This window comes from Megalobrama amblycephala, linkage group LG10, assembly GCF_018812025.1.
Source record: "Megalobrama amblycephala isolate DHTTF-2021 linkage group LG10, ASM1881202v1, whole genome shotgun sequence".
Classification (NCBI taxonomy): Eukaryota; Metazoa; Chordata; class Actinopteri; order Cypriniformes; family Xenocyprididae; genus Megalobrama; species Megalobrama amblycephala.
The window spans coordinates 36,164,969-36,184,582 of record NC_063053.1 but is presented as its reverse complement, the minus strand read 5'-3'; the positions used below and the strand labels follow the sequence as shown (position 1 = coordinate 36,184,582).

General features: G+C 37.3%; 2 protein-coding genes across 2 annotated transcripts; one reads left to right on the top strand and one right to left on the bottom strand.

Moving 5' to 3' along the window:
- Positions 1-19: 19 nt before the first annotated feature.
- pno1 (partner of NOB1 homolog) lies at positions 20-8,332 on the bottom strand. Its single transcript, XM_048205927.1, has 7 exons — positions 8,015-8,332; positions 5,057-5,206; positions 3,469-3,552; positions 2,902-2,962; positions 2,704-2,821; positions 1,036-1,106; positions 20-270 (listed from the first exon to the last, which is right to left on the bottom strand). Exons 1-7 carry the CDS (start codon positions 8,210-8,212, stop codon positions 203-205), a joined length of 750 nt encoding a protein of 249 aa, XP_048061884.1. The 5' UTR covers positions 8,213-8,332; the 3' UTR covers positions 20-202.
- A 126-nt stretch (positions 8,333-8,458) lies between these two features.
- On the top strand, positions 8,459-19,456 carry dnaaf10 (dynein axonemal assembly factor 10). The gene is made up of 8 exons (XM_048205925.1): positions 8,459-8,794; positions 13,633-13,733; positions 13,825-13,955; positions 14,077-14,178; positions 15,831-15,946; positions 16,293-16,427; positions 18,824-18,921; positions 19,026-19,456. Exons 1-8 carry the CDS (start codon positions 8,609-8,611, stop codon positions 19,231-19,233), a joined length of 1,077 nt encoding a protein of 358 aa, XP_048061882.1. The 5' UTR covers positions 8,459-8,608; the 3' UTR covers positions 19,234-19,456.
- The last annotated feature ends 158 nt before the right edge of the window (positions 19,457-19,614 follow it).

Sequence of the window (19,614 nt, the reverse complement as noted above, 5' to 3'; positions counted from 1 at the left end):
CAATGGATTCACACGTGTCTCATTTTCATTCATGATGTGTTTATTCTCTGAAGGTTCAGAAAAATCCATTGGTTGAGGAATCGGTCCACTGGTGTTCAAGATGCTTCATCGTATGATTCATAGACATTTTCAGGCCGATGTGGCGCTGTCAGTGTAAATCAGCAGTATTTCTGGATTAGTCCATGAGCTGAGTGTTTTGAGGTTAAAACCTCTCAGCTGCGCGGCTCGCCACGGCCCGAATGTTGCCGTATACCTTTGATGGTGGACTTCCTGTAAAAGTTAAATGATGCATCAGAATTATTTCCTGTTGTATTTTGTTTGTTTTTATGTGCGTAAATTAAAGTGCTCCTATTATGCTTTTTCGGACACGACCTTTCATGCAGTGTGTAATAGAGCAGCTGTTTGTGAGTGTAAAAGGTCTGCAAAGTTTCAAAGATAAATGTTTTTTGTCTCTCAAAAGAAAGAAGTGATTCTGAACTGCTGAAACTAGTCGTCAGTAACTCCAGTTTCACTTCCTGCTGAACCTTATGTAGATTTTTTTTTTTACTAATTTGCATAATGGCAGCGTATGGTCTTCATTGGCTGAACAGCGTCTCTTTGCCCCGCCCTCAATCACTGTAGTTGTGTCTGAGACTGGAAGAGTTTGGTTCGTGTCGAGAAGACGCTGTTTTCCGCAAACCCTCTTTGATGAGATCGATACAGTAAAACCGACGCCATCGTTACTGTTCGTATCACTGTGAATCATGTGATGAGATTCAGACATGATAATGAGCGTTTGGTTTACAACTAATCACAAGAGACTGAGCCGTCTGACCAATCAGAGCAGAGCAGCTCTCAGAAAGGCGGGGTTTAGAGAGACTGAACCTTTTCAGACACTGAGAGAAAACAGCTGATGCTTCAATGGAAATAATGAGAAAATTAAAAAAAATGTTTTTGATCTTGGATGCATGTGAACCTGTTGTAAGAGACTCAAATAAACTAGGAACCTTTAAAATAGCATTATAGAGGCACTTTAAGTATTTCATTTTCACTCACCAAGAATGAGGTTGCATATTGCTGTCCGTGCCATTTTGATATTCTGGAAAGATCCCAATATATGAATCTTCCTGTAAAGAAAAAAAAAATATCATTTCTGTATTCATTTGTAAAAAAAAAATAATATAATAATTATATTATATATATAATAAATTGAAATTAATTGAAAAATTATACAGTACTGTTCAAAAGTCTTAGGCCACCATTAGATGTTTTAGCAATGGTATAATGACCATATATAATTATTTTTCAGTCTCTTTATTAGAAAATAACCAGAAAATACAGTAAATGTGTATGCAGTATTAAAAAAAAACAGAACAAAATCAGAAAAATCGGCTTCTATAGGCTAAAGTGGCAAGTACTTAGTGACCGCCCCACACTTGAGCAATAGCAGGAACGGCTCTCTTAAACCTGAGTGGAATGGAAAAGGGCTGGAAGGCCAAGAAAACTTTCAAAGCATGATGAGAAGTTTCTCAGAGTTTCTTCTTTGAGAAACTGGAAGAAGTCCAGGAAGTCACACTAAATACTGATTTTTTTTTTTTTTTTTTTTTTCATTTTGTGTACATGTTATTTTCTGTTTGTATAAAGAGACTGAAAAATAAATATGGATGGTCATTAAAGGTCCCGTTTTTCGTGGTTTTTTGAAGCTTTGATTGTGTTTATAGTGTGCAATATAACACGTGTTCATGTTTCGCGTGTAAAAAACACAGTATTTTTCACATAATTTACTTATCTGTATACCGCTGTTTCCACTGTCATAAAAACGGGCTGATGACTTCCTTGTTCTATGAAGTCCCTCCTTCAGAAATACGTAACGAGTTCTGATTGTGCCAGCGGTTCCTGTGTTGTGATTCGACAGCTCTGAGCGCACAGTGCCCGGAAAGGTCACGCCTCTTACCATAACGTGGAGATGCACGCGCTCAGTGTTATTGTAAACATGTCTTTAAATTTTACCCTATCAATTTGAGCGGAATCAGACCCGGTGATTGGACTGCGGGATGAAAATAACAGCGTTTCGACGACATGGCAACAAACACACTCTACAAACGCAACTCTTGTGTATTCCTGTGGGCGGAGGTTAGTCAAAAAACTGTTTTAGTGACGTCATTAAAGAAGGAAGTAGAGGGATGTAGTCCAAACTGGCCGTTCGATGTAGGCGACTTCTGTTAAATAAAATATCTCGCTTGGCATTGAACTTTGAGCTTTAAAATTTTACAGATTTTATTTATACTCTAACAACAACATTACACACTAACTAAAGTTTGAAACATGGGATCACGAAGAACGGGACCTTTAAAACATTGCTAAAACAACAAAGCTGGTGGTGGCCAAACTATATATTCCTTATATCCTCAGCACAAACACTAAGCCCCATTTTCACAGACAAGGCTTAAGCTAATCCCAGACTAAAATGCATGTTTGAGCTGAAAGCATCTTAAAATATGTCAGTGCCATTGTTTTCTCTCAAGATACACACCAGTAATGTTTTTTCTAGGGCACATTTATAAAAGCTACTTAAATACCCCAATTGAGCTAAGGCCTAATCCTGGCTTAATCTAAACCCTTTCTGTGAAACCGGGCCCAAGACATTCTAGAATTCTTGTTAGAATTCATGAAATTCACTAAGACCGTTCACAAACAAGCAACGATATATTTAAGCGCACTCACGTGTCTGCGAGCACAATCCTGGTTTTTGTCACGTTCTCAATGGTAAACTTAGTTTTGCCTCCTTTCCCTGCTATCCTCCCGATGGCTCTGGATAAATGATCTCCTTTCAGAGGTTTAACTGCAAAAACACACAAAATTCAGCGACTGGGAACCAAAAAACATAAATAAAAAAAATGGCTCAGGTTAACAGACACGTACCATCTGTGACATCAAATGTTTCCAAAAACAATTCATCTAATCTGATCAGTGCGAGTGCATCCTGTGGATTGACATACGATCACATGTTATATCATTACTGCGCAATCTGGAAATAATACCATCATTACTAATAACAGTAATAAACTACTGAAAGAAAGGGCTGGGTGATGTACATAAAAACTATATAATGCTGTTCTTTTGAACTTTATATTCATCAAAGAGTCTTTAAAAAAACATATCAAGGTTTCCATAAAAATATGAAGCTGTTTTTAACATTGATAATAATCAAATGTTTCTTGAGCAGCAAATCAGCATATTAGAATGATCATGTGACTGGAGTAACTTTTTTGAGAATGATGACACAAACAAATCGATGAATAAACATTTGTAATGGATTCATTAAAGGGACAGTTTGAACTGAGAATTAAATCAGAGTTATTAACATCTGTTATAATATCCATATCCAATGACAGGGTCTTCTGAAAACATAATGGCCAAATGAAGAGCATAAATGTAAAGCTTTTTGATTAGAATATACCATGAATAATGAACATCACCCACACTCACCTCCACCTGAAACCCTAAAACAAATGCCTTCACGAAGTCAGCAGCTCTGGTCAGAGCGCCGATGTCTTGAGTTTCTTTACACGTCTGCAAAATAACAGATTTTACTGCATATCTGAGCAAATAAAACCATGCATTTATTATCCAAGCGTTTTCCTGTCATCACTTAAAGGGATAGTTCACCCTAAAATGATAATTAAGTCATGATTTACTCACCGTGGTGTTGTTCTAAAGCCCGCCTTTCTTTCTCAGACCACAAAAGGAGAATTAAAAAAAAAAAATGGCCCACTCGTGCTCGTCCATATAATGGCAGTGAATACCAGCATCAAGCTTTAAAAAAAAAAAAAAAAGACTCAGAAGTATCACAGAATGGTCCGATGTTACACGTGTCAAGTGTTCTGGGGGTTTACGATAGGGTTTGGTGAAAAACAAGTGGAAATTTAATGAATAATGAAAATCCTGACCTCTACGCCTTCATGAGACTATTATTGCTGCAATTCACTCCAACTCACACAGAAAAACACACAAGTTGTGAGAAATCAAGATTAAGAAAAAAGCGACATGAAATACAGTCCATGTACCTTCTTCGCTGAGGTGAATATATCCAATGTCTTCATCACAAGACGTTTTCACGTTCACATCTATCCACTGGAGATATTCAACCCAGTGAAGAAAGTACACAGATACTTTGGGGATTTCAAGGCACATGTCGGTTTTCTTTCTTTCTTTCTTTTTTTTATTAATCCTAATTTTGTCACAACTTGTGTGTTTTTCTGTGTGAGTCGGAGTGAACTGCGGCACTAATAGAGACTCACATTTTTCGTTAAATAATACATTAAATGTCGGTTTGTTTTTTTACCAAACTTCGATCGTAAACCCCCAGAACACTTGAGATATATGATGTGTGTAACATCAGACCATTCTGTGATATGTTTGGTAGGGATGCACGACATATGAGCCACCATATCAGTATTGGCCGATATATTTAATGTTATCGGCCTGATAAGAACATTTGGCTGATATATTACAGCCGATAAATAATGGGTTATTTCCTTCAGCTGAGACACTTCAGATGCACACTGTCTTTCATTATGGTTTTGAATTGCTTGAAATAAGATTGAAATCACTTCAGAAAGGAAAACACAGTTAAGCTCAACGTGTGAAGCATGTGAGTCTGTCATATAGACTACATAATATTATATTGAGAAGATTATAATTGTGCTTTTAATGGCGAGACTTTAGTTTTTGTAATCGGGCTCTGAAAAATTATATAAAAATTTGGATTTAGATTTATCGGCCAATATATCGTTATCGGCTTATATAAAGAATTATCGGCCAAAATGTTCATATCGGTGCATCCCTAATGTTTTTTTTTTTTAAAGATTGATGCTGGTAGCTATGATATGGATTAGTGTGACATAAAAATAAAAATCCTTTTGTGGTCCATAAAAGAACGAACAGCATACAGCATTAGAACAACACCAGGGTGAGTAAATGATGACTTCATTTTTGATTATAAACTGAACTAATCCATTAAGGTGACGGTTCCTCAAAAACATAACCGATGTGTGCTACTGCTGTCATCACTTACTTTAATCTCAACGTTTCTTGTTTTGAGATTAAATCGCACTTGAAGCTGCAGGTTTTCTACGATGGGAGTGAAAATCTTCATCCAGTTTTCTTTCAGGGGTGTGTAACGATGAGCAGGAACAGACACTTTCCGCATCTCGTCTGAGCCTCCCTGAAACAAACAACACCTCACCTGTTATTAAAGCAGACAGGGAAATATGGGAGCACATTTCTTTCATTAAAGGGTTAGTTCACCAAAAAATGAATTTTTCTGTCATTTATTACTCATCCTCATGTCGTTCCACACACGTAAGACCTTCATTCATCTTCAGAACACAAATTAAGATATTTCTGATGAAATCCAAGAGGTTTTTTGTGTCCTCCATAGATAGAAATGAAATTACCATCATTCAAGGTCCAGAAAGGTACTAAAGACATTGTTAAAACAGTCATGTGACTGCAGTGGTTCAACCTTAATATTATGAAGCGACGAGAATACTTTTTGTGCTCAAAAACAAAACAAAAATAATGACTTTATTCTACAATCTCTTCTCTTCTGAGTCATTCTCTTACGCTGTTTACGTCCAGCGCTTCCAGGTTCTCCGTCAGAACGCTGACTCATTATTGGCCAGATCCAGCGTCAGCGTCACACACATGCATCGTGCTGATCACCTGATCAGCTTTGGCCAATACTGAGCCAGTGTTACGGATCAACTGGGGATCATGTTAAGTGGGGACGGGCACGTGAACGCAAGTATGTTTACCTGGATTTCCGGCAGATGTTAAACGGCGACAGATTCGTCATATGCGATATTCCACGGATCACAGATTTAAAAACGTATGTTTCACTAGTTATAAACGTTGATATGCATAATAAAGCGCTTTGATTTCACGGTGTTCGTTCTTGCGTATTTGGAGCAGTTTCAAGGAAGTTTATCATGCTCTCATGTCACGCTCACAAACCACGCCCACGTTAACATGGGACATTCATTTCAATGAATAAACAAACTTGTCAATGAACTTAAGTAGAACTGTAAGGATGTTCGTTTCAACATTAGTGTATCTTATTGTGTTTGTAGTGTGCTGTGTTCTAATCACAAATTATGACAGACATGAAGTTAAAATTAGCAGTAAGCTACCTAAAGAAAACATGAATTGCTTTGTTTTTATTGGACAAGTCTTGTTAATTGATCTGTAGTTTACTATTTTTCATAATCAAATGATTTCTTTTCTGAGAGTATATATATATAAAAAAAAAAAGATACTTTGGCTTCAGTTTGTTCTAAGTGATTTTACTCTGCTGATTTTATTATTTGAGGCTTGTAGGTTAAAACCAGATGTGAAACCTCTGTATCCTCTTCCCTGGACATAAAGCAACTATATTTCATTCTGGATTTATGACTGATCTGAAATCAACATTTTGCATAGACTTAGGAATTATAAATTTATCAATTTTTTATTATAATCATATAATCAATTAAAATAACTTAATTTCAATGCTTATAATAATAGTGTGTATGTATTGTACATTCAGTTAGGTTGAACCACTGCAGTCACGTGACTGTTTTAACGATGTCTTTAGTAGCTTTCTGGAGCTTGAATGACGGTAATTTTGTTGCTGTCAATGGAGTATAAAAAAAAACCTCTCGGATTTCATCAAAAAATATCTTAATTTGTGTTCTGAAGATGAACGAAGGGTGAACGACAAGAGGGTGACCATTTTTGCATGAACTAACCCTATAAAGAACAAAATCATGCTTTTGTAAATCATAATTAATACAGAACAAGTCGAAACTGTGATACTAAGTCATATTTATGAGATGAAAAGTCGAAATTATGACATTTTAAATTGTGGCATAAACAAATAAATGACATACTAAGTCAGAAAGTCACAATTATGACTATAGGAAAGTAAAGAGAGAGAATGATCGGGTAGAGAACCGCTCTTATTAATTCAAAGTGACTCGTAAAGGAATCGTTCAGAACCCGTTCGATCACTTCACTAAAAAGGTCTGACTCAAAAGAACCATTCGTTCACCCATCTAATATAGATAAAGTTACAAGTAGACTTGTGCCGATATTCGGTAATGCGATATATTGCGATAATGAATATGAACGATATTGTTATTGTGGGCACTTCAAAATACTGTAAATAATAATTTATTACCAATCATTAAAATTTTTATAATGCATTAAGAATACTTTCCCCATCAACTGTATAAAATGCACAACACCACTGTATTCTGCGTCAAAGAGACGCGCTCAGATATAAACAAGCCCAACATGCATGAGAAGCACATGGCTGAACGAGTGAAGGAGACGCACTGAATGAAGTGTACGTTCACTCTCTGCACTGATGGAACAGCAGAAATGCAGCGGTTACCCCGGAAACCCAGTAAACAAAGCAACTGAAGTTTTTAAAATGCCTCAAACAGCCAATCATTTTTTTTGTAATCTCAATGTTGTTCATCATAGGACCAAATACTTAAAGACTTAATAGGCTATTTATTTTCAAACTTAAACATTTTTATATTTTAATCTGGACTACAACAAGCCCTAATGATTAGAAATGTTCTGATTATTTGTTATTGTTCAGTAAAACGGCTTCATTCGACTTCTGTAACAAATTTAGCAATTGCGCAATCTTAGTTAATGTATGAAATAACGAGACCTTATTGTAAAGTGTTACCTGTTGTTCTTTATAGCCTAATTCTTTTGCACTTTATTCTGTTTGAAAATGTTACTTTATATTTTTTGTTGTGTATTGTGTTATTGTATTTAAACAGAGTTCTTAAACCTGTTATACTATGACAACACTTTTTTGCAACTTATTTCAATACCGTGATAATACCGCGATAAATGCTTTAGCTGAAAATTTGATACCGTCACATGCCTAAGTTACAAGTTACAATCCCCAGCGTTTGGAATCAAAACACGAAATAAACAGTCCACACAGAGCTGGACAGGAGCAGTAAGTTACCCTGAGCAGGTCTCCAGATATGGCCGGGAACTGCGGTCTCTTGGCCGCTCCTGACCCCTCCGCCTGCATGTCCGCGTCAGCCGTGTCCCGCTTGCGTTTACGACTCCTCTTCGACTTCACCTTCTCAAACCCGTCTGTGTTTCCGTCGCAGTCCATAGTAGCTGTCGCCTCCGCTGTCGTGTTTGTTACCGACTCCATCGTCAAACGAGATTTTAAAAACTACAGTTGAACAGAGATGTTTACCACGAACATGTGGCGTTCACCATGTTACAGTAAAGGACCTTATTGCTGCCCATGCAGTGCCAATGCTACTGCTTATTAAAGTAATCATACGTTTCCCTGTTAGCTGTCAAAATATTTTTAAACATTTACTTTTTTAAAATAAATAAATAGTCGGGGTTTTTTTTAAGTGTTTTAGTCTATTTGTGTTGTAAAGACTAGCTGTTCATTTTGATCAGGCTATATGTAGGCCAGCTATGAGTTGTGGGAGGGTCCTTAGTGCAATAGGAGGAAACGCACGATACAAGCGCACTGTTCAAGCAACACAACTGATTTTAAACTAAAGCGTTCTCGTTTTTAGTTGAACATAAGAACATGTCAACAGCCCTCGAGAAGCCGCAGATCATCGCGCACCTGCAGAAGAGTCTGAACTACACGGTGTTCGAGAGCAGATGGATTCCCTGCAGCGCCAAGTTTGTTTGTATGGGAAACTTCGCCCGAGGAACCGGAGTGATGCAGATCTACGAGATCCAGCACGGGGAGCTGCAGCTGGTCAAAGAGGTTTGATCTGTGGAGGTTTATTTTCACACTAATGAAGACTAATGAGACACGTTCATCAGCGAAGACAGACTTTCTAGAACACTCCAGTCGCCTGGTTGTCATGGCAACAAGCGACGCAGAACGCGGTTCGGTTAAACTTTCATTCAGTCTCCGCGAATTTCATGAATATTAAACGATTTTTAAAATAGCTAAAGTTATTTTTTTTAAAGAGGCAGTTTATTGCAAAATAATGAGTGTAAAAAAGTTATAAAAGTTCTCCTGTCACAAATTAAAGGTGCAATATGTAATATTTTTGCAGTAAAATATCCAAAAACCGTTAGGCCAGTGTTATATATTTTGTTCACTTGAGTACTTACAATATCCCAAATGTTTGCAACTATTTGTTAATCGTGAGAAAATTGCAATTTTAACCAAGGCCAAAGAGCGTAGAACCCAAGAGGCAACACTCTGATACTTTTTGGGAACAGCCACTAGAAGGCGCTCCGGTAGCGCGGCCTCCATTATGGGGTGAAAATACTGACTGGACCATAACACAAGCATAATGCCTGGTTCAGACTACACGATTTTAGCCCGAATCTGGCACGATCCGTTTGAGGTGTCGTAGGGATTCGTAAACGACAATGGACGTCGGGACGCAAGAATTGATCGTTTCATCTCGTATAGCGTGTCATAGTATACAACAACCGAAACCGCGTCTGCAATAGTTCACGACGTCACGGCAGAAAGATTAGCATGTTGAATTTTTTTGCGGTCATTCACGACGGGTTCCGTCACATGGGTGACGCTGACCAATCGGAGCACAGACGCTTTTTGTACACAACTTTCAAACATGGCAAAACGCAAGAGAGATGATGGTGCGGCTAGATGGAATTACGAAATGGAGGAAAAGTTCGTGGAGCTGTGGCAACAGTACTCCTGCCTGTAGTAATGTAAGCTTAAAGGTGCCCTAGATTGTTTTTTTTACAAGATGTAATATAGGTCCTAGGTGTCCCCTGAATGTGTCTGTGAAGTTTCAGCTCGAAATACCCCATAGATTTTTTTTAATTAATTTTTTTAGCTGCCTATTTTGGGGCATCATTAACTATGCACTGATTTTTTCAGCACGGCCCCTTTAAGAGATGCGCTCTATCTGCCACACGAGCTCTCGACTATATTACAGTGCATTTACAAAGTTCACACAGCTAATATAACCCTCAAATGGATCTTTACAAGATGTTCGTCATGCATGCTGTATGCATGCTTCGAATTATGTGAGTAAAATATTTATTTAGATGGTTACGTTTGATTCTGTGTGAGTTTGAGGCTATGCTCTGTGGCTAAAGCTAACATTACACACTGTTGGAGAGATTTAAAAAGAATGAAGTTGTGTTTATGCATTATACAGACTGCAAGTGTTTAAAAATGAAAATAGCAACGACTCTTGTCTCCGTGAATACAGTAATAAACGATGGTAACTTTAACCACATTTAACAGTACATTAGCAACATGCTAATGAAACATTTAGAAAGACAATTTACAAATATCACTAAAAATATCATGATATCATGGATCATGTCAGTTATTATTGCTCCATCTGCCATTTTTCGCTGTTGTTCTTGCTTGCTTACCTTGTCTGTAGGGGTGTGACGAGATCTCGTGGCACGAGATCTCGCGAGACTAAACTGTGACGAGATTTCTCGTCGAGGCGAAAAGTAGTCTCGTGATGTTGCCATGACAGAGTGTTAGGATGATTAGGAAAGAATATGCCACCGCTACGTTTACATTTTGCCTCCACTGTCGTTTTGCTTTGTATTTAAATAAAAAAAAAACATTTAATTCAGTTGGATAACGGTCGCCGCCGCTCCATATTTACAGAGTACGCGCGACCGTTTAAAAGTGAAAGTAAACGCGCGCGCGCATTCAAACGTGATTTCAATACCCCGCATTTTGAAAGCGGCTCACTGATGAATACAGATATCTCTCAATATGAAACCTATTTTAGGCTGGGCAGCGTAGTTGTAACCATCTCTCAGCTCTGTATCAAAGAAAAATGTGGTCTTATTTGATCTTTGAATATTGAGAGAGTGCGATTATGGTTGCACTTATTGTAAAGTGTTACCATAAAAATGAATAACAGTTTTCTCTTCTTATTATTTACTAGTACAAACAATAAGGTTTCATTTGTTAACATTAGTTAATGCACTGTGAACTATCATGAACTAACAATGAATGACTATTTTTATCAACTAACAAAGATTAATAAATACTGTAGCAAATATATTGCTTGTTGTTAGTTGATGTTGGTTAATACATTAATGTTAATAAATGAGACCTTATTGTAAAGTGTTACCATTTTTATTTATACTGTTTTTATTTCTGTGATCAGATTGTGGAGAGGAGTTCAGTTAGGAGGTCAAAAGCTGTAGAAGCTCATAAATCATGTACAGTAAGGTCTGAAGAGACTGAAATCATACAGAAGAGAAGTCAGTCAGTTGAGTTAGTGGCAAAACCTTTTACATTACTTGAGTATTGTTGTCTTTTACTGCATATGATAATTCAGTCTCAGAAAGTAGAACTGAAATGACATTCATTACAAAATGATTAGTTAAAACATTTCAAATACACCTGCAGAATATTTTTTCTAGTCATGTATTTCGCCATCTTGTCTCGTCTCGTGAACTCAATCTCGAGTCTCGTCTCGTCTCGTGAGATACTGGTCTCGTCACACCCCTACTTGTCTGTGCACAGATCCAGCCGTTAATACTGCCTTTCCTTGTCTAATGCGTCGAATGGGCTGGCATTATGCAAATATTGGGGTCATACATATAAATTCTGATTCTAGGGCACCTTTAATAGATTTTTACAAATACGTTGTGGCAAGCTTTTACTACTGGCTAATAACAAAATATTTAATATGAAAAGAACGATATTTTACCTCAAGTTCTCTTTGGAGGATTGACAACCCATACTGTCCTCTTCGAGCAAGCCAGGAACGTGTCCATGTTCGGGTTTTCTTTCTTTTTTTGCACTTTTCTAAACATAAGACAGCCAGTACAAAACATGCCGCTTCAGTCATTGTTTACGCTCTTGTTTCTCATGCGCATCGTGACAACAAGCGACAATTGGTCGCGTAGCAACGTGTAGTCTGACATTCATGTTTCAAGTCCAGGACACGACAAGATTTTTGGAGTCAAAATCGCGTAATCTGACACAGTGACTATCGTAATAGACAAAAAAAAAATTGTGTAGTCTGAACCAGACTTAAGTACAACATAAAGTATAAGGTCTAACTGTAGTATTAATTTTTGTGTACAGAAATGTAATAATTAAATGTAAAATGACACTGTTCACTGTATAAATTTAATACAGATTAATCTTTGTTAAAGCTGTGTTTTGTTGTTTGATTTACATGACAGACAACAACAGGTATTTATAGGTTGCTGTCACTTTAAGAGTAAGACCCGTGCACGCAAACATCCTAGATATACATCCGAATTCTCACCTCGTTCAATTAAGACATAACCGAATGTATTCACGAGAATACTTGCCGAGAAGGGTATTTTGACTGACATAATGCGTGTATGTGTCCATCTAAGTGCATTGAGGACGCGAAAGAGAAATCTATTGTGTGCGCGCGAGCCTTGTATGTATGTGCACCGATAACAGTGTGGCGGGCGATAGCCTACCGAATTAAATCCTCTTTTGCCTCTTCTAGCGCTGGAATGGTTTTATATCTATTTAATGTGTAAACTAGCAAGACAAAACACGTGCAAATGATAACCTTTCACTCTTGTGGTTAAACTTGCAATTGATCTGCGAATCACATGCGTGCCGAACCGTGGGGCTTGGTCCGTACGGATCACGGATCAACAACAATCCGTTTAACCACTAATTGTGAGAAAGAGATCGAGTGAGCGAGTTTATTACCTGCATTCAGATTTAGCATTTTCCTTCAGGTCAGAACTACGTTCATAAAAAAAATCTGTTTAAATGTCTGATGTATTATCTTGTCCTTTTAACGTTTAAGGGGTTTTCCCATGGCTGACAGCGCTAGTCAAAGCATTTGTCAGTTGTGTCTTGTTCCGTGTTCACAACAATTCAATGTAAAAGTCTTCGCTACTGATTGACACACTCACAAAGACAGTTTTTGCCGCCATCTAATGGCGTAATAATGTAACTTATGTTGCTGTTCACAGTCAGGGACTATTTTTTCCGGCGGAAGGAAGGCTTTTAATGAAGGTTTACTTCATGAACGTTGCATTGATACATATTTTTGGCTTTAATATTTGTATTGTGTGGTAACTGTTTTATAAAAGCAATAAGGTACTCGAGGCTAGTGCTGTATTGTGAATAAGTCACGGCTTTAATGATATTCACGATACAGCACAGCCTCTCGTACCTTATTGCTTACTAATTATTATTAGGATTAGTTCACTTCATTTCCATGTCATCCAAAATATTTATGTCTTTCCTTCGTCAGTTGAAAAGAAATGAAGGTTTTTGAGGAAAACATTCCAGGATTTTCTCCATATAGTGGACTTCACTGGGGTTCAACGGGTTGAAGGTCCAAATTGCAGTTTCTAGAAACTGATGGTTTCTCTAGATAAGACTCTTATTCCTCGTCTGGGATCATGTAGAGCTCTTTGAAGCTGCACTGAAACTGACATTTGGACCTTCAACCTGTTGAACCCCAGTGAAGTCCACTATATGGAGAAAACCCTGGAATGAATTCCTCAAAAACCTTCATTTCTTTTCTACTGAAGAAAGGCATGAACATCTTGGATGACATGGGGGTGAGGAAATTATCAGGAAATTTTAATTAGTGAACAAATCTTTAAATACCTTCTACCTTATTCCAGATCGAAAAGCCCAAGCCAATCAAATGTGGAACGTTTGGAGCCACATCTCTCCAGCAGAGGCATCTGGCCACAGGAGACTTCGACGGCAATCTTAATGTTTGGTAGGATTACGTTTGGTTGTTTTGCGGTTTCTCCATTGGCACGTCTAGCATCCAAGCTAAGACAATGTGAAATTGAAACCTTTCTTTGCAGGAATCTTGAAGCACCTGATTCCCCAGTGTACTCGGTCAAAGCACACAAGGAGATCGTAAACGCCATTGATGGAGTGGGAGGATTGGGCATCGGTGACGGGGCTCCTGAGATCGTCACTGGCAGTAGAGATGGTAACTACCACTTTTGATCTCACACGCATGAAACATTTACCTTACTGTACTCAGAACTCATACTTCATATGTTTGTTCTCAGCATTTTTGGTTTTTATTTTGTGTGTGGTTTTATTAACAGGTACAGTCAAGGTGTGGGACACCAGGCAGAAAGACACACCTGTGGTAAACATGGAGCCGATGGAGGGAGAAACCAAGAGAGACTGCTGGACTGTAGCTTTTGGTGGGTATTTTTCTCACTCGTATTGCATGTTTTCCATTAAAACCTCGGAACAAAGACCCATTCACACCAGCGACTAAAACTATAAAGGTATACAGTTGCAAGAAAAAGTATGTGAACCACTTGCAGAATCTGTGAAAATGAGATTTTAATAAAATAAGGGAGATCATACAAAATGCATGTTATTTTTTGTTTAGTACTGTCCTGAGTAAGATATTTTACATAAAAGATGTTTATATATAATCCACAAGACAAAACAATAGCTGAATTTATTAAAATAACCCCATTCATAAGTATGTGAACATTGATTCTCAATACTGTGTGTGGTTACCTGATGATCCATCACTGTTTTTATGTTTTGTGATGGTTGTTCATGAGTCTCTTGTTTGTCCTGAGCAGTTAAACTGAGCTCTGTTCTTCAGAAAAATCCTCCAGCTCCTGCAGATTCATCAGTTTTCAAGCATCTTTTGCATATTTGAACACTTTCCAGCAGTGACTGTAGGATTTTTGAGATTCATCTTTTCACACTGAGGACAACTGAGGGACTCAAACACAACTATTAAAAAGGTTCAAACATTCACTGATGCTCCAGAAGGAAACACGATGCAGTAAGAGCTGGGGGGTGAAAACTTTTGAACAGGATGAAGATGTCACAATTTTTCTTATTTTGTTTAAATATCATTGTTTTTCATTTAGTACTGCCCTTCGGAACCAACAGAAGATACTTGCACAAATTAAAGTACAATTTACCTTGATATTTGAATTCAAAAGTTTTCACCCCCAGCTCTTAATGCATCGTGTTTCCTTCTGGAGCATCAGTGAATGTTTGAACCTTTTTTAATAGTTGTGTTTGAGTCCCTCAGTTGTCCTCAGTGTGAAAAGATGAATCTCAAAATCCTACAGTCACTGCTGGAAAGGGTTCAAATATGCAAAAAATGCTTGAAAACTGAAGAATCTGCAGGAGCTGGAGGATTTTTCTGAAGAACAGAGCTCAGTTTAACTGCTCAGGACAAACAAGAGACTCATGAACAACCATCACAAAACACACAAACAGCCGTGGATCATCAGGTGACCACACACAGTATTGAGAATCAATAGTTCACATACTTATGAATGGGGTTATTTTAATAAATTCGGCTATTTTTTTGTCTTGTGAACTAAATGCAAACATCTTTTATGTAAATATCTTACTCGGGACAGTACTAAACAAAAAATAACATGCATTTTGTATGATCTCTCATTTTATTAAAACTATTCACATTTTCACAGATTCTGCAAGTGGTTCACATACTTTTTCTTGCAAGTGTAGTTTTAAAAATCATTCTAAATGTAAAAGTATAGCAGAGTCCACCACACACAGCAATAACGATAACGACACAGAAGAATGATATCACTGGAATCACTTTCAGAACAATTTTTTCCAGCTGATGAAAGATAAAACATTCACAGCCAATCAGGATCCATCCTGCTTTAAAGAGCTCAAGCATTTTAAGCGGCAGACGACAAAACTATTTTTCAAAGGTCTGGCAGATTCTGGCATTGTCTCTTTCTAAAGCACAATATTTTATAAAAATAAGTTATAACTGTGCTTTTTTAGTGTTAGTTTTTTTCTATGCTTGTATTTCTAATCATAACTTTCCATGTTTTATCTCAAGGTCACGCTTTCAACGACCAGGACCGCTGTGTGTGTGCTGGATATGACAATGGTGACATCAAGTTATTTGATCTTAGAAATATGTCCTTACGATGGGAGACAAATATCAAAAATGGGGTAAGTGTGTCAAGACATATATAACGTCTGCCTGTTGCTTCTTCAGAACTGTTTCAGTGCACATTATTAAATGCCTCCCAACACCTGATCATGACTATCCAGCTGCCTGTGTAGACAGTAGACATCCACAGACCAATCATCTGTGTGCTCAAGTACACTTCAGCGACAGAAACATTTCATCATTCATTTTAATCTGAAATGCATTGTGTGAGCTGTTGAAGAATTTTTCAGTGTCGGAGGCTAAGAAACACATTCAGTGTAGAGATCTTTCTTGATTATAGTGGATCAGTCTAGTTTTGTGTAGATGCACTATAATGGATAAACTTATTTTGCATTTCTTTGACAGGTGTGCTCTGTTGAATTTGACAGAAAAGACATTAACATGAACAAACTAGTGGCAACATCTTTAGAGGGGAAATTTAATGTGTTTGACATGAGGACCCAGCACCCCACCAAGGGCTTTGCTTCAGTGTCTGAAAAGGTTTGTTTCACTCATGTTTTATTTTTATTTTATGTGTTTTGCCAATGAAAAATGTAATTTGCATTTATTTAATCTCTCATATAGTAGAAAACATGCAATTACAATAAATTGGCACTGAAGCTTTCAAGTAGGGCTGGGTGATATGGCCAGAAATATTATCATATTTTTTTCCCATTTCATAACATCTTGATATATTTATCACAATATTAATTTACCATTAATGTGGAAGGCATTAATGGTAAATAAATGCATTTCACATGTTTGTTAGACCGCGAGAGTGAATGTTAACATAACTTGTTTGTTTACAAGTAAACGCCACAGAATATTTAGGACCCCATTAAATCAGTTTTATTTTCCCCCAAATTCTGCTTTCCATTTTATTTTATTTTTTCTGGATTATGTTTTGTGATTTAATGCAAATTTATCATTAAAAATGGTATCTTATGAAATGAATAAAACTTTTATAATTTAATCAATCATTTAAAATATAATCAAATGAAAATAAGCAATTTACAGCAAAACATTGCATTTTAATTTTTTTGTAAAATAAGTTTCTGTACAACAGAACGTGTATACTGTATAAATTAAAACATAGTTGAAAAAATATCTTGGGTTTTATTATATTTCCCTAATAATAATAAAACTATATTATTGAAGCACTTATATTATATAATATTAATATATTTCTTCAATAGTCATAATTTCTTCAAGTTAAGCCAAAATAAGGGTTTGGTTTAACAAGTTGCTCTGAGGACTGTTGAGTTTCAGTGTGTATTTGATGATAATTGATCTCTCTCATTACCTTCAAGTAAAGTTAGTAATAGGTCGTTTTACTTTCTTTGCTATTGTGAATTAAATTAAATTGAATATCTGACTGAACTACAAACTTTTCAGCGATGTCTGTGAGAAAGGGATGTGCACTCGACAAGCTTGTACATCTATGCCGCTGCAGCTCATATCGTTTATAGACCCAGCTCTACTTTCAAGCTTCAGAAATGACACAAAAGCAGCCTAAAAGTATGATAAATGCAGCCTGTGCCATTTGTGCGCTACATTACAGTGTTCTGAAGCCCGTGATAGCTTTGTGTGAGAAAGAAACTAGTATTTAACTAATCACTAATAATCAAGCCCTACAAGTGAGCTGACTGGATCGATTTAATAAAACTAAAAGATCAAAAGAATTTGTTTACAAATTGGACATCACTTGAGCCGTTGGAGGACTAGAGTTTTATTAGTTAGATTTTCACTGAATAATGGCTGAAATTTCTATCTGTTCATCATATAAAGGAATCATATGGCTTCAGAAGACTTGGATTATAGCGCATTGTTCACTTAGATCACTTTCATGGTGCTTTTGTAACCTAAGGGCCCTATCATACATCCGGCGCAATGCAACGCCAGGCACGGTGCAAGTGTTTTTGCTAGTTTCAGCCTGATGCAGTCATCATTTTCATGTTTGGCACCACATTCTTTAAATAGCGAATGCACTCGTGCCCATCTGTTCGCCCATGGGCATGCTGGTCTGAAAACGAAGTGTGTTCAGGCACAATGTTGGCGTGTTGCTATTTTGAGGCAACTGTTGTTTTGACCAACAAAACCTGCTCTAAAGTCAATAGTGCAGTATTTCTTTTTTGTTATTTAAAGAGCTTGTTAGTAATATGCACCTATAGGTGGGTGCACAACACGCATACTCTGCTTGTTACACACACAGGGATGTGCAGCAGCACACAAACATGCCAAATATTAAAAATAAAAAAGATTATTGTGTGCATAAAGATCATCATAATGGATAGTCATTGCATGTATCAGAATTACCTATTTGCATAATGACGAATGAAATTGGCTAATTATTTGACCAATCGTGGCAATACACACTCGTCAGGTTGAGGGTGTCTATATTCCGCCATGTAAATAGTGAATCTGCCATGGTGCAAGAGTAGCTGGCTTTTAAAGGAAATGGGAGATGAGACTCTGATTGGTTTATTGCACATTACGCCCAAAACACACCCATGACTCATTAAGAGACTAGATACAACCCTTTTAGACCATGCACCGGGCGCGCCGACCATTTTTTAAGTGCACCTGTGCCATGTGCTTAGATCAGTGGTCTCAAACTCAATTCCTGGAGGGCCACAGCTCTGCACAGTTTAGCTCCAACTCACACCTGCTTGTAAGTTTCTTGTAGTCCTGAAGACCTTGATTAGTTGCATCAGGTGTGCTTGATTAGGGTTGGAGCAAAACTGTGCAGAGCTGTGGCCCTCCAGGAATTGAGTTTGAGACCACTGGCTTAGATTGTTAAAATAGGGCCCTAAATCTTTGTTTTGCACACTTACTGTTGAAAAAGTTACTCTTAATACTCATTTGAGAGCGTTTAGCCTTTGCGTTCTGTATTTCAGGCTCACAAGTCTACAGTATGGCAAGTGAGACATTTGCCTCAAAATCGTGACGTCTTCATGACGGCTGGTGGAGCGGGTAATCTACATTTATGGAAATAGTAAGGAATTTCTTTAATATTTTTAACATCTAATAAGATGCTTTATCATTATTACTCATTAGTGTGCCATTTTTTGATTGATCATTGCTTTTCTAATGTTCCAGTGAGTATCCCGCCCAGAGGACTAAAAAGGGCGCAGATGATGTAGACATGGGCGTCGCTGGGTCTGTGACCCTCCTGCAGAATGTCACCCTGTCCACACAACCCATTTCTAGTCTGGACTGGAGCCCGGACAAACAGGGTCTTTGTGTTTGCTCTTCATTTGACCAGTCTATACGAGTCCTTATTGTGACCAAACTCAACACAGTCTGAGTTAACATTATTCCCAAACAAATCTGAATATTTGATGACTGTTCATATGCCACATGTATGTCTAAAGTTCATATGTGCAATTATAGAGTTGTTTTTTAAAGAACACAGTTAAGTGTTATAATTATTTGTAATATTATTTGCTATAGTGACTTTGCTTTGTTGTCAAGTTGCTATTACTGGTAAGACCTGTTCTTATGCACAATGTGAAGGTTTACAACAAAAACAACTTGTCTTCGCAGTCTTTTATCAATTTATAATAACTTAAATCAGGCTGATGTCACAGATTTCTCTTGTTTTTTAACTCTTCTATTCTGTAATGCCCACTTATGATCCATATCATGAATCATGATTCCCCATGGTCCCGTCTTACACCAAATATAC